This window comes from Cotesia typhae, unplaced genomic scaffold, assembly GCF_013202065.1.
Source record: "Cotesia typhae breed Kobodo isofemale line unplaced genomic scaffold, CoteBio_Ctyphae scaffold_13, whole genome shotgun sequence".
Taxonomy (NCBI): Eukaryota; Metazoa; Arthropoda; class Insecta; order Hymenoptera; family Braconidae; genus Cotesia; species Cotesia typhae.
In genome coordinates this window covers 1,422,938-1,437,775 of record NW_027423774.1, presented here as the reverse complement: position 1 = coordinate 1,437,775, position 14,838 = coordinate 1,422,938, and the positions used below count along the sequence as shown (strand labels likewise).

Genomic DNA, 14,838 nt, shown 5'->3' with positions numbered 1-14,838 from the left:
TAAATTTTTAGAATATTACATTATTGACAACAAAGCGAGCTCATTGAATTGGTTTTTAAGATATGAGCGCAAAAGTTTGGATACATAATATCGATAAAAAGTTTTCCATCAGACATATTAAACGGTGCGTGCTTTGTTCGACACAGTTGTAACTTTGACAATTTTTAGAATAAACGAAAAATTTTTTGACGATTTATTTCAAAGCAGTTACAGAATAATCAATTTCATAAACATTATTTTAACAATTAATTGATATCAAAAATTGAGATAAATTGTTAATGATTGTTGCTATATAAATTCTTAATAGGCCACTTCTATAGCAATCAATACAATATGCACGCAACATTTTACAGCTGACATTAAAAGTTTTTTATCGAATTATTTATAAAAGTTTTATACTGTGACATTTTTATGTGAAATAATTTTAAAATGAGAGCTCAACCAATGTAGGTCGACATTTTTATCGAAAATTGTTGATTGTTAAAATGAATAATTGTAGTGTGAGTAAATGCTTATACACGCTTCCTGTATTTATGTTTTATAGATCATCAAAATAAAATGTTGAAGTATTTTTGAAGCGTTAATGCTGAAAAAAAAAAAAAAAAATATAAAAAGTGAAGCGTCACAACATCTTGCGGTCGCGAATAATAAGCACTAAGACCGCGAAATGCGCTCGACTTGACTGTCTTAAAGTAATGAGTAACCAAACCAGTAGGAAGAAATTAGAGAGTTATGGTTGCCTTTTTCGATTGACCTAACCGACATAAAGTGCAAGAATAACTCGGGTATATTCTGTGTATATTTATGTACAATATTTAAGCTGAACGAAAGGTGGTTGAGGCCATAATGTCGTGACCACAACTGACTGTATTGTGGAAAAAATATAAGTAGACGCAACGGGGGCCTGGAGAAGATAACACGATTCTCCGGGATCATTACACTCGTACGAAAAATAAGAAGCATAAAAAACAAAATAAATTAAAGAAATACGTTGATTAAAGAAATATAAAACAATAAAATATATTAAGGGCAAAACGAAATGAAAAGTTTTCTACTGTACTATACTTTGTTATACGATTCTGTTTAGGTTTTTTTCCAATGTGAAAGTACTGAACAATTCGATATCGACTTAATGCTTCAGAAAAATGAAGCAGACCGCCCTTTTATTGATCGTTATCCGATTACAATCCTTATATTATATTCATATGAAGATAGTGGAGTATTAAATTTATCAAGACAAAAAATGAAGCGGAGTTATAATCCATTATCATTATTACATGCCTTACAAGTGCAAAACGCTGAGACGATGCTTTGCACGTGGTAAAATGAGAAATTATTTTCAAAAAATTATTAGTAATCTGGTATAAAATTTTTTCGAGTCAATTTTTTTTATTATTATTTTTTTTTTTTTTTCAGTTAATTTTAGTTTATTTTAGGTAAAAAAAAAATTTCTCAGGTATTTTTAAGGATTGTGTAAAACCTGTAGTTTCGAAAAAATTTTTTTAATTTGAAATATTAAGCAGTAAGTCAATTATTCTAATTTTTTAATATTTGTATACTTGATTATTGAGTAAAAACTCAATTTTTGAAACTTCAAGTTTTAAACTATTACATAAAAACGTCAATCAATAAAACTTAATGATATGAAAAAAATAATGATGATAACACTAAGAAACAATCTCTAAAATGCTTGAGGGAATGATTATGCCTTGAAAATTTATACTTGAAACGAGACACCCTCGAGAACCTGAGGTATACACAAAACGTCGAATGAAAAGAAATGATGATGGAGACGAAAGAAGAATTTTCAGCCCCTAACAGTATCACTGGTTGTCAGTCGAGAGAAAATCGTAAGATCTTCGGGTGGCAAATCCTCTCATTGGTAAAAAAATGGCAAGAAGAGAAAGGCATTTTACAAATGTTATGTGTACGTGTCTAAGAATTCTGCGATTTTATTCTTGTCAATTTCTTGTCACGCGTCATTGTGGATTTGTTAAAAGCCTCATAAACCACAATGCGAAAAAGTCTCACCATCTTACCATAGTTGTGGATAAATATAACATGAAAAATTGATTTTCTTTAAGAGGACAATAGTATTCTTTTTACACAATATAGTATAATGTAATACATTAATACATCGCTCTACTTTTATTTGTTCAAAACTTTATTGAACGTTTACATTCTTAGCGTGTTCTTGATAAAACACTTAGACGTTTTCCATTTTTTGTAGATATAATATATTTCTTGAATGTTTAACGACTGACTTACTTTTTCAAGTTATTGGCTATATTTCTTACAAGATTATTGAAATGCTTCACTAATATACACTAACTTAATATATATAAAAAAAAAAAAAAAAAAAAGAAGAATTACTTAATTCATGAAAATTTGATTTTTGTTTCAAAATATAAAGTTTTTTTTTTTTTTTTTTTTTTTTTTTAAACATAAAAAAACTTGTTTGCCTCTCAAGGCAAGATGACAAAGTTCAAAACAAAAAATTCTTGATTTTTTTTTTTTTTTTTTTTAAAGTGTACAGTTATATTTTCTATTTTGACGTAAAGTGAGCGCAATCAAACGATCTAATACAAGACAATAATAATAATAATAATAATAATAATAATAATAATAATTTATTGGTGAGTAAAATTATTAAGAACGAAAATTGAGAAATTATTAATCACATCAGAAAATATTCTAACAAGAAAATAATTAACATATTTAGAGAAGGAAAATGATTTATACCGTGGGGATTAAAATTCCTGGAAGTTTATCCTGTCGTAAATCTCGTATTGATTTTTCCCCTTACCCCTTTTTAAAATCACCATAGATATATACATTTATTTAAGTCGTCATCTTTATTATTATTCTCTGGAAATTGATGTACATATTTATATGATGTGTTCGTCGATACGTAAAAACCCAAAGAAGCTATTGGAAAGCTGGCAATAACATTGGTGCTATTATTCGACTGGTTTTCAGACTGTCTGGCCTTGATTTTAATTACATTGGAATCACCACCAAGAGCGTCGTCTTTACTGTACTCTTCTTTTGCTCATCTTCTTCTTACTTGTTACCTCTTCTATGTATGTTCTATATGCTGTTGGATGCAATATAATATATATATATATATATATATATATATATATATATATATATATATATATATATATATATATATATAAAAAACTGCCGCTTGAGGGAAAATGAAGAAAGGCTACGAGGCTTAGGAAGAAATGAAAGGGTGAAAGGATACGTGGGCATAGATGCAAGAGGTAGATGCAGTATCATTCAAACGGCAAGCACTTATGGTGCCCGTAAAAGATCCAGGCCCACGCTGCGGTACGTACGTATGATGTCCCTCAGACGAAAAAAATTCATCCAGTGGTCTCTTCGATGAGAACCGCGAATAAGGGCCACATAAAGACGGGTCGTAAAACTATGATTTACTGCTTATGTCACTGATGCACCCATGTCTACTGCTGTGAACAGACAACTAAAGACTATTCTCTTATTTTTTATTTTAGTTTTCTTTTATTTTCATTATTATGTTATAATATTATTCTTTCGTTCAACAAACCTCTTAATATTTTCAAATAAATTTATTCTCTACTCTACGTACCAATGGTCTTTCTTTTCTTCCGAGTAATTGTTTGCATTAAGTGCTCGGAGTGATGGAATTCCGACCACGTTTACGATCGAAAAAATTATATACAGTCTAGGTGAAAAATGTTAAATTCCATAAGATAATAAACAGACATGAAAAACTTAATGAAAGAATAGAAGTTACCAATTGAAATGTTGTGTATCTCGTACTGTCATTGGTTGAATTCTTTGAATTCATCCTCGACTAATTGATTTCTTCGTCTCATAAATCATGTAATTATTTTAACAAGCTCAATGGTGTATATGTTATGCTAGTTTAATAACGAAGGCATATGTAAACTAAAAAAAAAAAATACAAAAAAAAAAATTAGATTACTTAATTGTTGGATTTTTTACAATTAGTAAAATCAATAAAATCTAACCCAACATTTTTTTTTTATTATTTTTTTAGCACCAATTTATTTATTAATCATTAGGTATCAGCTGATTTCATAATATTGAAAATTATATTATGAGTTAAAAGATTTGAGAAGAAAAATATAATTTAAATAAAGGAATGCCTTTAAAAAATGATTTTGAGAAATCGAAATTTAGTACGTGCAAAAGTGTAAACTAATTTGTATCTTTCAAGAACTTTTTAATCTCGACAAAATGGGTTTCAACGTTTCTTCACATCATCACTCTTTCTTCCTTATAAAAATTTTTACCACTTGGTTAATTTGTTGGCCCTTGACTCGGAAATGCGATGTGGTCAGTAGGCTATTCGAACTTTTAAAGCCAACCGCCGTACCGTCAGTTGATATAATAACGTTTGTGGTTTTATATAAAAAAAAATCCACAAGTCTATTTCAATACTTCAATACTTATTCTAAATAATATTAAAAAACAATAGACGTTTGAGTGAATTTTACACCATGATTGCAAGAACATAACACTGTACAACATTTTATAATTAAAAACTAAACTTCTAAAATCTTGTGTCAATCGAAATTGAGAAGGTTCAACCTCTTACTCGACTTTAGAATTTCCTGAAGCTAAAAACTTTAGTCCGTCAAGTAAATTGAAGTCTGTAAGTTCATTAAGTCACTGTAACTTTAATGTGGAACCATTAAACTCACGTAAGTTCAATGTTAATTTATTATTTCAGCTCGGATGGGAGCCAGAAGTTGAGCAAAAATTATTTTTATCGTTGTTATTATTATTATTATATAACTCAGCAAATTTAAGCAATCGAAAACGTTTGTAATTCCTCATTTTTATTGAATAAATTAAATATTTAATTCGAACATATAATTACATAGATATTTTCAAAAATCACTTCTAAAATAAAAAGTTAAGAATTTTCGTCACATTTTTATTCGGTATTAATTTTTTATCAATATTATTATTAGCTCAAGACAGAAATGTCATAGATAAAAGTAAATTTGAACTCACGATTGTGAAGAGATACTATCTTGCGATGTTGTGGCATAAAATGAATATTATTGATGAGAGAAAACGTATTTATATACTTATCGATATCTCAACATCCTTGACGCGAATTGATATTAAATGTCACTTACCAATTGTTTTTTCATGTTTTCTAATATTAAATACAGGAATTAAACGTTTGAAAAAAATATAATGTCCAAAAATATTTATGTAAATTATCTACCATAATCTAATTTGTCTTAAAATTCCATACTCGCAACAATATGATTATATTAATTTCTCAAACAGTTGTTTTAAAAATTCAATAATTATAAGTTAAGAGAGTTATAAATAATTCCGTCATACCGTAACAATAATAACAACAGAGCGATCAAACACTGTCATTGAAAACTTGTAAAATATTTTATTTGTATTTTATAAAATGTTTCCGAATTTAAATAACGTCAGTGTTTTATTAAATATTCAAATACATTTTTACAGAAAACAGTGTCGTAAAATTGAGAATGTCAATGTCAATTCTTAACTAAAATTAAAAAAATCTTTCGTTTTTGTTTAGACTGTCAACAACTCTAAGCATTATAAAAATTTATCACATGAGTTTTTTTTTTAAATTTGAATTGGTTATTAGTTATTTAATTTTTTTAGCAGCTTGTAAATTTATTCTATACTATTTAAATGAATGATCTCATGAACAAATATGTGGGTAGTAAAGAATAACAGGTACCACTTTCTTATTAGATTAAGTAACATTTTATATATATTATATCTTCGAGCGTACACATGTTATTGTATGCTTAAGTTAATATAGTATATTTATTTTGAAGTTCACGAAGCTTTCAAGTGAAAGTTCCGCTTGACCTCCATGACTTCACCACTTGTATTGTCGCCGGATAAATTATTATGACCGGCACTTTAATACGAAAGTTAAACTCTTGCTCTTAAATGTCTTTTAAAAAAAAAAAAAAAAAAAAAAATCATTCATTTTTGTTATTTATAATTACACGAAGCTCTTCATCATTTGTGTTTGAGATATCACCGTATATTTGATAATCGAGGCAGTAAAAAAATTTTACAATAAATTTAGTTAATTAATAAAAATAAAAAAAATTGTAATAATAAAGCAATTAAAAAATATCGATGGAAAGATTAAATACTTAAATCCAAAAGATTGACACTGTAAAAAAGGAATAAATAAATAAATAAATAAACAGAGGAAAAACTTAATTGAATGACATGAAAGGGTGACTGCGTTAAACAAGAGAAGAGAAGAAGAGATTCATCGAATCGAAGGCCACTTCTTATATCTTTTGCAATTCCACAACTTCTTCAACTATTTTTTCAACTTCCCCTTCAAAGCCAACTTTATATACTACTTTTATTTTTATGTATTCGATTTGACGTCATTATATCTCACGTGTTTTATATTTTTCTATCTAAGTTAATCGGCGTCCTTTTAACCTCCACCATCCTTTTGTATTCCATCTCACACAATGTGTTTTTTATCAAAATTCATTTCATCCTTTTAAATTCATTATTTTTCAATTAATTACTTATTTTCCAAGAAAATTATTTTCTTAAGAACAAAAAATTACAAATCCTTGGACGACTAACTGTAAAAACAAAAATTTTTCACTAAATTATTTTTCAGTTCTTTAACCATATAAGTGTTAATTCTCTAAAAAATTTTATTTTACTTTTTTGTTGACTTGTTTGACTTGTCTCATTACTATTCTCATACATACTAGATTGATGGTACTATCTTTTAACTTTTTAATCATTAATAGTTTTTTATTCTCTTTTTTATTGTCCTTTTTTTCCGAGTTGATCAACTATAAATATACGACTGAGAGTCCGTGAATCGAAGTGACATTTAATCTTGAAGTTACAAAAAATACATACATAAAATTGTAACAAAAACACATAAAAATATAATTGATGAAAAATTTTGATCGCGTGAAAAAAAAAAAAAAAAAACTGAAATAATAATAAACATACAAAGACAGTTTTAAATGATTGCTGAATAAAAACCGTGATGCAATGTAACTTGTATCTGTTATAAAATGTTCCCGAGCATAAAAAACATTTACGGGCTATAAAAATCGTAAAATTGATATTACCTATACTTTATTTTGTCCATTAACGTGTTACCTAAACTACCGTTATACTTTTTTATCCTTTCAAAACAAGAGTTTATTGATAATTTATAAAAGTATTCAAGTTGAATTGTTTTAAATTTATTTTTCAATTTTTCACACTTTTTACTGAAATATTTATTCATATACTTGAAGAGCAAGTTACATATCAATCTACATGTGACAAAAATGTTGATAAATTAAATTCTTTGAAATGAAATTCTTATGCACTCTCATCTGAATTTTTACATAATTTTTATTCATTTTTTTTTTTTTTTTTTTTTTTTAAATATTCTAGTGGGACCACTGAAAAAAAACTTGACTATTGCACAAATTTCTACGCTAATATATCTTTCTCCCATAAAACTATGTCTACCTTTTTTCTCTTCTTCCCGCGACAATTGTTCAGTGAGACAAAGCTCTTCAAAAAATAGCAAAAGAACTTTTAAAACTTTTTTGCTACCTTTGACACAACGGCAGTGAGCCGAATTGAATATCTTAAATCTTAACTTTTTCTCTTAGAATTAAAAGACATAAAATGGCAATTAGAAGGTAAAAGTAAAAATTAAAAACTAAAACTTTTGTTTCAGATGTGATATAAGGAGTGGAGAGAGGTTAAGGACGAGCCCGTAGGGTCTTCGCGATGGAAGCGGGACCAAGAACGGGCATTTGTCCCAGTGGAGGACAAGCCGGTAATGTTACCGCTGGACAAGCACAATTTATTCAGGCCCACGATCCTGCCCTAGAAGCTGCTCCAGCTGAAGATGGCATACTTTTTGCGAGGGTTAATGTACCAGAGCTAAATGTCACCAAGTGTCTTCAATTCCCAAAAGATCAGCTTGTTTGGGATGTTAAGCAACAATGTCTCGCGTCCCTGCCAAAGGTAGAACCAAGTTTAATTATTCATTTATATTAAAGTCTATTTAAGTAACTAAACCATCACTTGTTAATTGCATCATTTATAGATAGTACTATCATGTACAACTACCTTATTTCTTTTTCTAAATTTATTATTTCATTTTTATTCTAAATTTTAAATTATCAAGATAATTTTTCAATCAGATAATTTTTAATTGCTGATTAATTCAATTGAATATTATTATTAATATATTCTTATTCAATAATCAATAAGTATTAGGGTGGGTCAAAAAAATCGAATAATTTATTTTTGATTTTATACTCTGAAAAATAGGTTCGTAGACACCTAAAAAGAATTCTCTCCAAGTATAAGCTCTTAATTATAACGGGAAGGTCCTCCGCTTTGCGGGTTTCTATTTTTTTCGAATAATCAGATAAAAAAATTTATATCTCGCTTCCAACTGCTTGGAAAAATATTCCGTGGCATAGATTTTGTGAGAAATTGAATGCTTTACAAAAAAGGTCTCTTATGACTTTTTCAAAAACTCAACCGATTAAAAGATATTCATAGTTGAAGTTTGGCTATTTTAAGGAAAATATTCGTTTTTATTATGAATTTTATAAGTCGATGAAAAAAATTATTTCGGATTGCGGAACTCATGATTTTGTAGGAAATTTACTGCTCTACAAAAATGGTCTCTTATGATTTTTTGATTAAGTGAAGCCGTTACGAGATATTCATCGTCAAACATTAACGAATATCAATATTTCCAGTTTTTGATCAATAATTCGATAAATTTTAATTTAAACTATGAGTTTCAGGAAAATTTACATAAATTTGAGTTTCGATCGATAAAGAAATGTTATAATAAGTTAGATAAAGAATTATTGGAATTATCATTGATTTTCCTTGGAGAAATGCCTCAAGAAAAGATTTCTTTCAAACGTCCTGGTGCTGTTCATCATGCTAGATGGATGGCTAAGGCCATTTATAGTTTGAAAATGTATCTATTCAGAGATGAATTCAAACTCTCTCAGAAAGAATTGCATGGTCTTCGTCATTTCTGTATTTTTATAGTCACATTGTATTTAAAAGCTTGGTTTTCATCAACTTCTGCAACAACTGCTGCTTATCATGACTTGCAGTTTATGAAAAATTTATTGGAGTACAAACATATCAATCCTTTGATTTCTTCAGCTACGTGTGAAAAAATGATTTCGCACTTATGGTATTTGAGCGATGAACTTGCCATTTTATCACTGTTTGACGATGGCGTTCCATTAGAAGTAAAAAAGTATTGTTGAAGCTGTTAATACTCGTGAAGGTACAGATTCTAAAGCTAAAAGATTTGTAATTGCTAAAAAGATTTGAATTCATTGGCGCAGAGAACTCTGAGTGACTTTGTGTCTAAAAAGTCATTAAATCTTTTCAAAATCTTCGATCTACCGTATGACTTTCTTGATGTCGATGTTGAATTATGGCCTACTAATGAGAGTTATCTCGAAAATAAAGAATACTTTCAACAACTAAAAGTTGTCAATGATTCAGCAGAGCGAGCTGTTGCATTAGTCAGTGAATATAATCAATGCTTGACAAAAATGAAGAACAATTCCAGTACTTATTGCAAGTTGTCAAAGAACATCAAAAACATTCCCAAATTGTAATAAAAGAAATTATTTATAGTAATAGCGTACTGTTATGTTAAAAATATAGACAATTATATTGCAATTGATAATTCAATAAAAAATTTATCTATAAAAAAGTTAAATACTGGTTGTTTCTTACTTGATTCAATACTTTTCATATTAAATTTGACAAAGAAATATGTCATTCACTTCAAATTAAACTAATCATTGGCTATATGTCGAAAAAATGCTCTAATTTCTTGTTTTAATGCAATCAAACAAGCTCAAGACTGAAAACAATATTAAAAAAATTGTTTATAACATTTCTTTATCGATCGAAACTCAAATTTATGTAAATTTTCCTGAAACTCATAGTTTAAATTAAAATTTATCGAATTATTGATCAAAAACTGGAAATATTGATATTCGTTAATGTTTGACGATGAATATCTCGTAACGGCTTCACTTAATCAAAAATTATAAGAGACCATTTTTGTAGAGCAGTAAATTTCCTACAAAATCATGAGTTCCGCAATCCGAAATAATTTTTTTCATCGACTTATAAAATTCATAATAAAAACGAATATTTTCCTTAAAATAGCCAAACTTCAACTATGAATATCTTTTAATCGGTTGAGTTTTTGAAAAAGTCATAAGAGACCTTTTTTGTAAAGCATTCAATTTCTCACAAAATCTATGCCACGGAATATTTTTCCAAGCAGTTGGAAGCGAGATATAAATTTTTTTATCTGATTATTCGAAAAAAATAGAAACCCGCAAAGCGGAGGACCTTCCCGTTATAATTAAGAGCTTATACTTGGAGAGAATTCTTTTTAGGTGTCTACGAACCTATTTTTCAGAGTATAAAGTCAAAAATAAATTATTCGATTTTTTTGACCCACCCTAATAAGTATAATTTATAAATGATAAAAAATAAATAATTGCTTTTTGCTTCTTTTTATTACGCCCGCCTTTATCAACTGTGAATCACGCCGAATGAGTTTTTTCGTTCACGCGTGTCATCTTTTTCTGTCCCACATGCTTGTCTTCCGGGACGCAGGAGGTACAGCATCACATTAAAAACTACCCCATTATTAATTACAATAACTAGTACCTTCATTTTCTTCTTATATTCTTTTCTTTTATCACAAAATAACTAGAATTTTCCATTTTAATCACTACTGTTTTTTTTTGCTTTTATTTATTTTATGTTTTTAATAATAAAAAAAAAAAAAAAAAAAAATCAATAGTTCGACAATTACAGGACACTATTTTATAATTTTCAGTAATTAAAACAATAATAATAACATTAGGGTTGCAAATTAAGTAATTTAATAATAAATTTAAATTAATATTAAATTAATATTAAATTAAATTTAATAATAATAATTTCGAATGAATATTTTTATTAAAAAAATTAATTTCTTCAATATTAAATATTTTGCATGCCTTTTAAATTGCTCAAAAAAAATTTTTTTTTCTTTTTAATTTAATGATCAATTTGCAATCCTGAGTGTTAAATTTATTGAAAAGTAAATAAATAACTTGGATTTTAAAATGTAAACTTAGCTTTGGATTGTTAACAATAATAGCATAGTTGTTACTGCTCACAAAGGTAATATTGCATGAGTTGAAGCTTATTCGAAGCATAGCAGTCAAGTATTATTGTCGGTACTGATAATTGAGCAAGCTATTAATGACCACCTGCCGAGATATCAATTAATGTTTTGACCGCTCGTATACAGTTGAATCGAGTGCTTCCGCTCGTCAGTGATCTACTTCAATGATAGAAAATCCCAATGTCTATCCGTATAATCTATCATTCCAATTAAAAAGAATAAAAAACAAATATAAATAGAAAACCATGTAGTTGTTGAGCTATTGATGTATGAAATATGTATTTTGTCTGTTATTTTGATTTATTTCATTTAAAAATTAATTAATAAAACTAATTTATTATTTATACTTATAACAAAAGCAATAAGATAACTTCTGACATATAGTTGTGTTTTTTTGTTCGCTTGACCCTCTCACTTGTATGGGATATGCCATACACTTGGTGCGTGGATTGGCTACTGACACACCGACTCACTCATCACCTTCACGCGTGTGCTCATGTGCGTTTGCGTGTGCATCTCGCACAACACGTCCACTTTCCTTGGCACTCTTCACGACATGGGCTTACCCTTGGGTGCCATCAACACCGCTTCCTCCACCTTTTTCGATGTAAAGGTGGCCACATGGTACAGGGTATGTTTTCTCACTTCACTAATAGCATGTCCGTTCTTTTAATTACTTTATTTTTATTTTTATTTACTGCATGTCTTAAGCAAATCTTAGTTTTTAAAATTCTCCATTTTTTTCAAACTTTTTGCTAAAAATCCTATTCTGATGAAGTGACATCGCAAATTCAAAAGAATTCAGATAAGTCGTCATCTGTTGAATATCTGGTTGGATAATTTGACAAATAGCTGTTGAAGTTGTTTAGATCTCTCGTGCAAGCGTAGTTTATCAAACAAAGAAATAGTAACGTTTTTTCATTTTTAAGATGATTGAAAAAAAATTGTCGCAATTAAATCAGCACACACTTGACTATTTTTGGATTTTATTTTTACTAAAATAAATTCTAAAATCGATCCAGTAAATTTTTTTTCTAAATTAATTTCTTTAAATAATTCCAAAAATAGTTAATTATCTCCTAATTTCAGTATCATGAAAAATGACCAATTGCAAATTTATTTAATAAAATTTTTTGTTAAAAAATGAGTGCTTAAGGCATGCATATTATTACTTTATTATATTTTATTCATTCTACATTGTATTATCTAATAATACATGTATTTTTTGTCTTGTTACATATAAATACAATTGCCAAAATGACTTGATAAAAAAAAAGCTATTAAAAATTAAAACCATAGTAGGCAAGTCATTTAAATCATTAATAAACAAATAACAATCATTAATTTATATAAATATGTGTACTATTATTATGACCGCCGCCTAATTAGAAATCTTTCTGTATACAAGTTTATTAATTTCGGACAGGCCATTAATAAATAAACAACAAAAAAACCAAAACTAACATGATGATAATCAGCACGTTGCTCAGCAACTTTCGTTTTCGCCTGATGTTAACAAAATCCCGTATATGTGTACATAATTCTGTTTCTCACTTTTGCGGTTCAGCCACAATTTCTCTTTATTCTATTTAATGTCTTCCTCTTCCATTCTATCTTTGTTTTTTCTCTCGCTAATTCCATCTATAAGTATATTATTATACGTACTTGCATACAGTATATTGTAAATAAAATGTACACATAACATACAGGATTGCATACGAACGAGTATTATATAGAAGGCGATGCACTGAACAACCAACGACAGCACGAACCAGCATCCGCGTTTCCTCGCAAGGGTCCACGCCCTCGACTTTACTTTGCGCTATATCTGTACTGCAATAAAATAAATCCATTGCATTTGTGACTCATTTCACTTGTATATATTTTATAAGGGGAATTTCACGACGAACCAAATGGTTGGAAAATTTCATCATTGCTTTATTTTTTATGTTTATAAAAAAATTTTTGTTAATAAATTAATTTCTAAATTAATAGGGCTAAAAAAAAATAAAAATTTTAAAGAAATGAAAAATTAAGCCGCCAAAACATTTTTGAAATTAAAAAAAAAAAATTATCTCAACCATTTTTTCCTTTCACTTTTATTGTGATTAAAAAAGTAAGAAGAAAGATCATGCGATTTTTTTATAAAATAAAATTGATTTTTTGCGAATAATGAAATGATTTTATTCAAATCTTAACGATCACCAATAAATTTTTTTAATATAGGCAAAAGTGAAAATTAAAAATAATTGAATGTTTTATGTTATCCAATAGCTTGTTTTTAGAATCAGTTAACCCAAATAGTGACAGGTGCTTGTTAATTCATAATTTATATAAAATAGTAAAAGCCATCTGTGAATGTACCTATAATAGCCTTGAAAAAGTTATCATTATTGATCAGATGACTGAGCAATTCAACAAGTTTTTATCCTGAGATCAAGAACAACCGATCAAACTTTTAAGTGAAATACTTTTTACTGAAGTTACTCAATATTTATGTTGTCAATAAATTCCATAAGTGATTGCACAAATTTATATTTTTTTTCAACTTACTAAACAATAAGTTTTTCGTATTTAATTAACGAATTAAAATTCACCGTTAAATGCCTTTAAAAAAAAAATGATTTGGTAATTAATCCATGAAATCATCCATAAAAAGTAAAATTTTGTATGTGTAAAATGTTGGATGGCATTAATATGCCTGAAGCACAAAAGAGGAGGTGATTCTATCGGAAGTGACGGATGATCCTAGTTCACGATCGTGGATCACAATGATCTTACGCCCACGAGGAACTCCCAGTGCTTCGCAATATATATACAGTGCTTAGTTTTCTTGCTTTTATTTATTTATTTTATTATTTCTCTCTCGCTTTATCGTGTGTAAAGTGAAGCCGGTCTAGTGCAGTCTTTGTATTTTATTCGTGATCAAGGCAGCGCTGGTGTAACGATGAATTTATCCGCGTGAACGATCGTTGCACTCTACAGATATACCTATCGGAACACTCGGCTGCCGGCAGCCAGACCAACAACACCAACAACAACGCAATCATTTTATTTCCTAAGCGCAAGTTCGTTCTTTATTCTTTACATTCATGCTTGTTACGTTATATACACCAACGTTATTCTATTATCGTACATCCTATTCTTAAGCGGAACTAACAAATTTGAGGATTTATTTTTGAGTTAGATTTATTGCCAATATACGTGATCAGTTACTTGTAAGAGTATATATCAAAATTAACTTCTAAAAATTATTATTTTTGTATTTCAATGTGTTCAGAATAGAACACTTATTTAACCACTTAATTCTAATTTTGATTATTTTTTTGATGAAAATTTCAATTTATTATTAACAAAAATATAATTTTAAATTGACTTCATTCAAAAAATTTTCAGTCTTCCTTAAGATTTTCTTGATTTAAAAAAATTTCCGTTGGACTCAAGACTTTTTTTCTTTCTGTATAAAATTCAATTGACTGCCGACTTTTTCTCAAATAAATCATGATTGTCAAATAAATTTCGAAGTAATGAGCACCGCAAAAAATCGATAAATCAATAAAAATAAAGTT

The 14,838-nt window shown here is 28.2% G+C and overlaps 1 protein-coding gene and 1 long non-coding RNA gene across 8 annotated transcripts in view; one reads left to right on the top strand and one right to left on the bottom strand.

The window, feature by feature from the left end:
- The window catches only part of Prosap (SH3 and multiple ankyrin repeat domains prosap), a 79,234-nt gene that overhangs the window by 34,028 nt on the left and 30,368 nt on the right, over window positions 1-14,838 (top strand). For 3 of the 6 annotated variants that reach the window (XM_074253578.1, XM_074253579.1, XM_074253574.1), the window contains 2 exons: window positions 7,757-8,050; window positions 11,881-11,900. In XM_074253578.1, coding sequence (XP_074109679.1) covers window positions 7,810-8,050; window positions 11,881-11,900 — 261 coding nt within the window. In that variant the 5' untranslated portion in view covers window positions 7,757-7,809. The remainder of the gene's footprint in view (window positions 1-7,756; window positions 8,051-11,880; window positions 11,901-14,838) is intronic. The other 3 variants (XM_074253580.1, XM_074253576.1, XM_074253575.1) reach the window with 2 other exon arrangements.
- Window positions 2,534-5,063, bottom strand: LOC141534806 (uncharacterized). Of its 2 annotated transcripts, XR_012480492.1 has the most exons (5): window positions 5,038-5,063; window positions 3,788-3,942; window positions 3,578-3,715; window positions 3,348-3,500; window positions 2,535-3,097 (listed from the first exon to the last, which is right to left on the bottom strand). It is a non-coding gene; the product is annotated as an uncharacterized LOC141534806 (long non-coding RNA). The 2 variants fall into 2 exon arrangements; XR_012480491.1 differs by having other exon boundaries at window positions 2,534-3,097; window positions 3,348-3,715.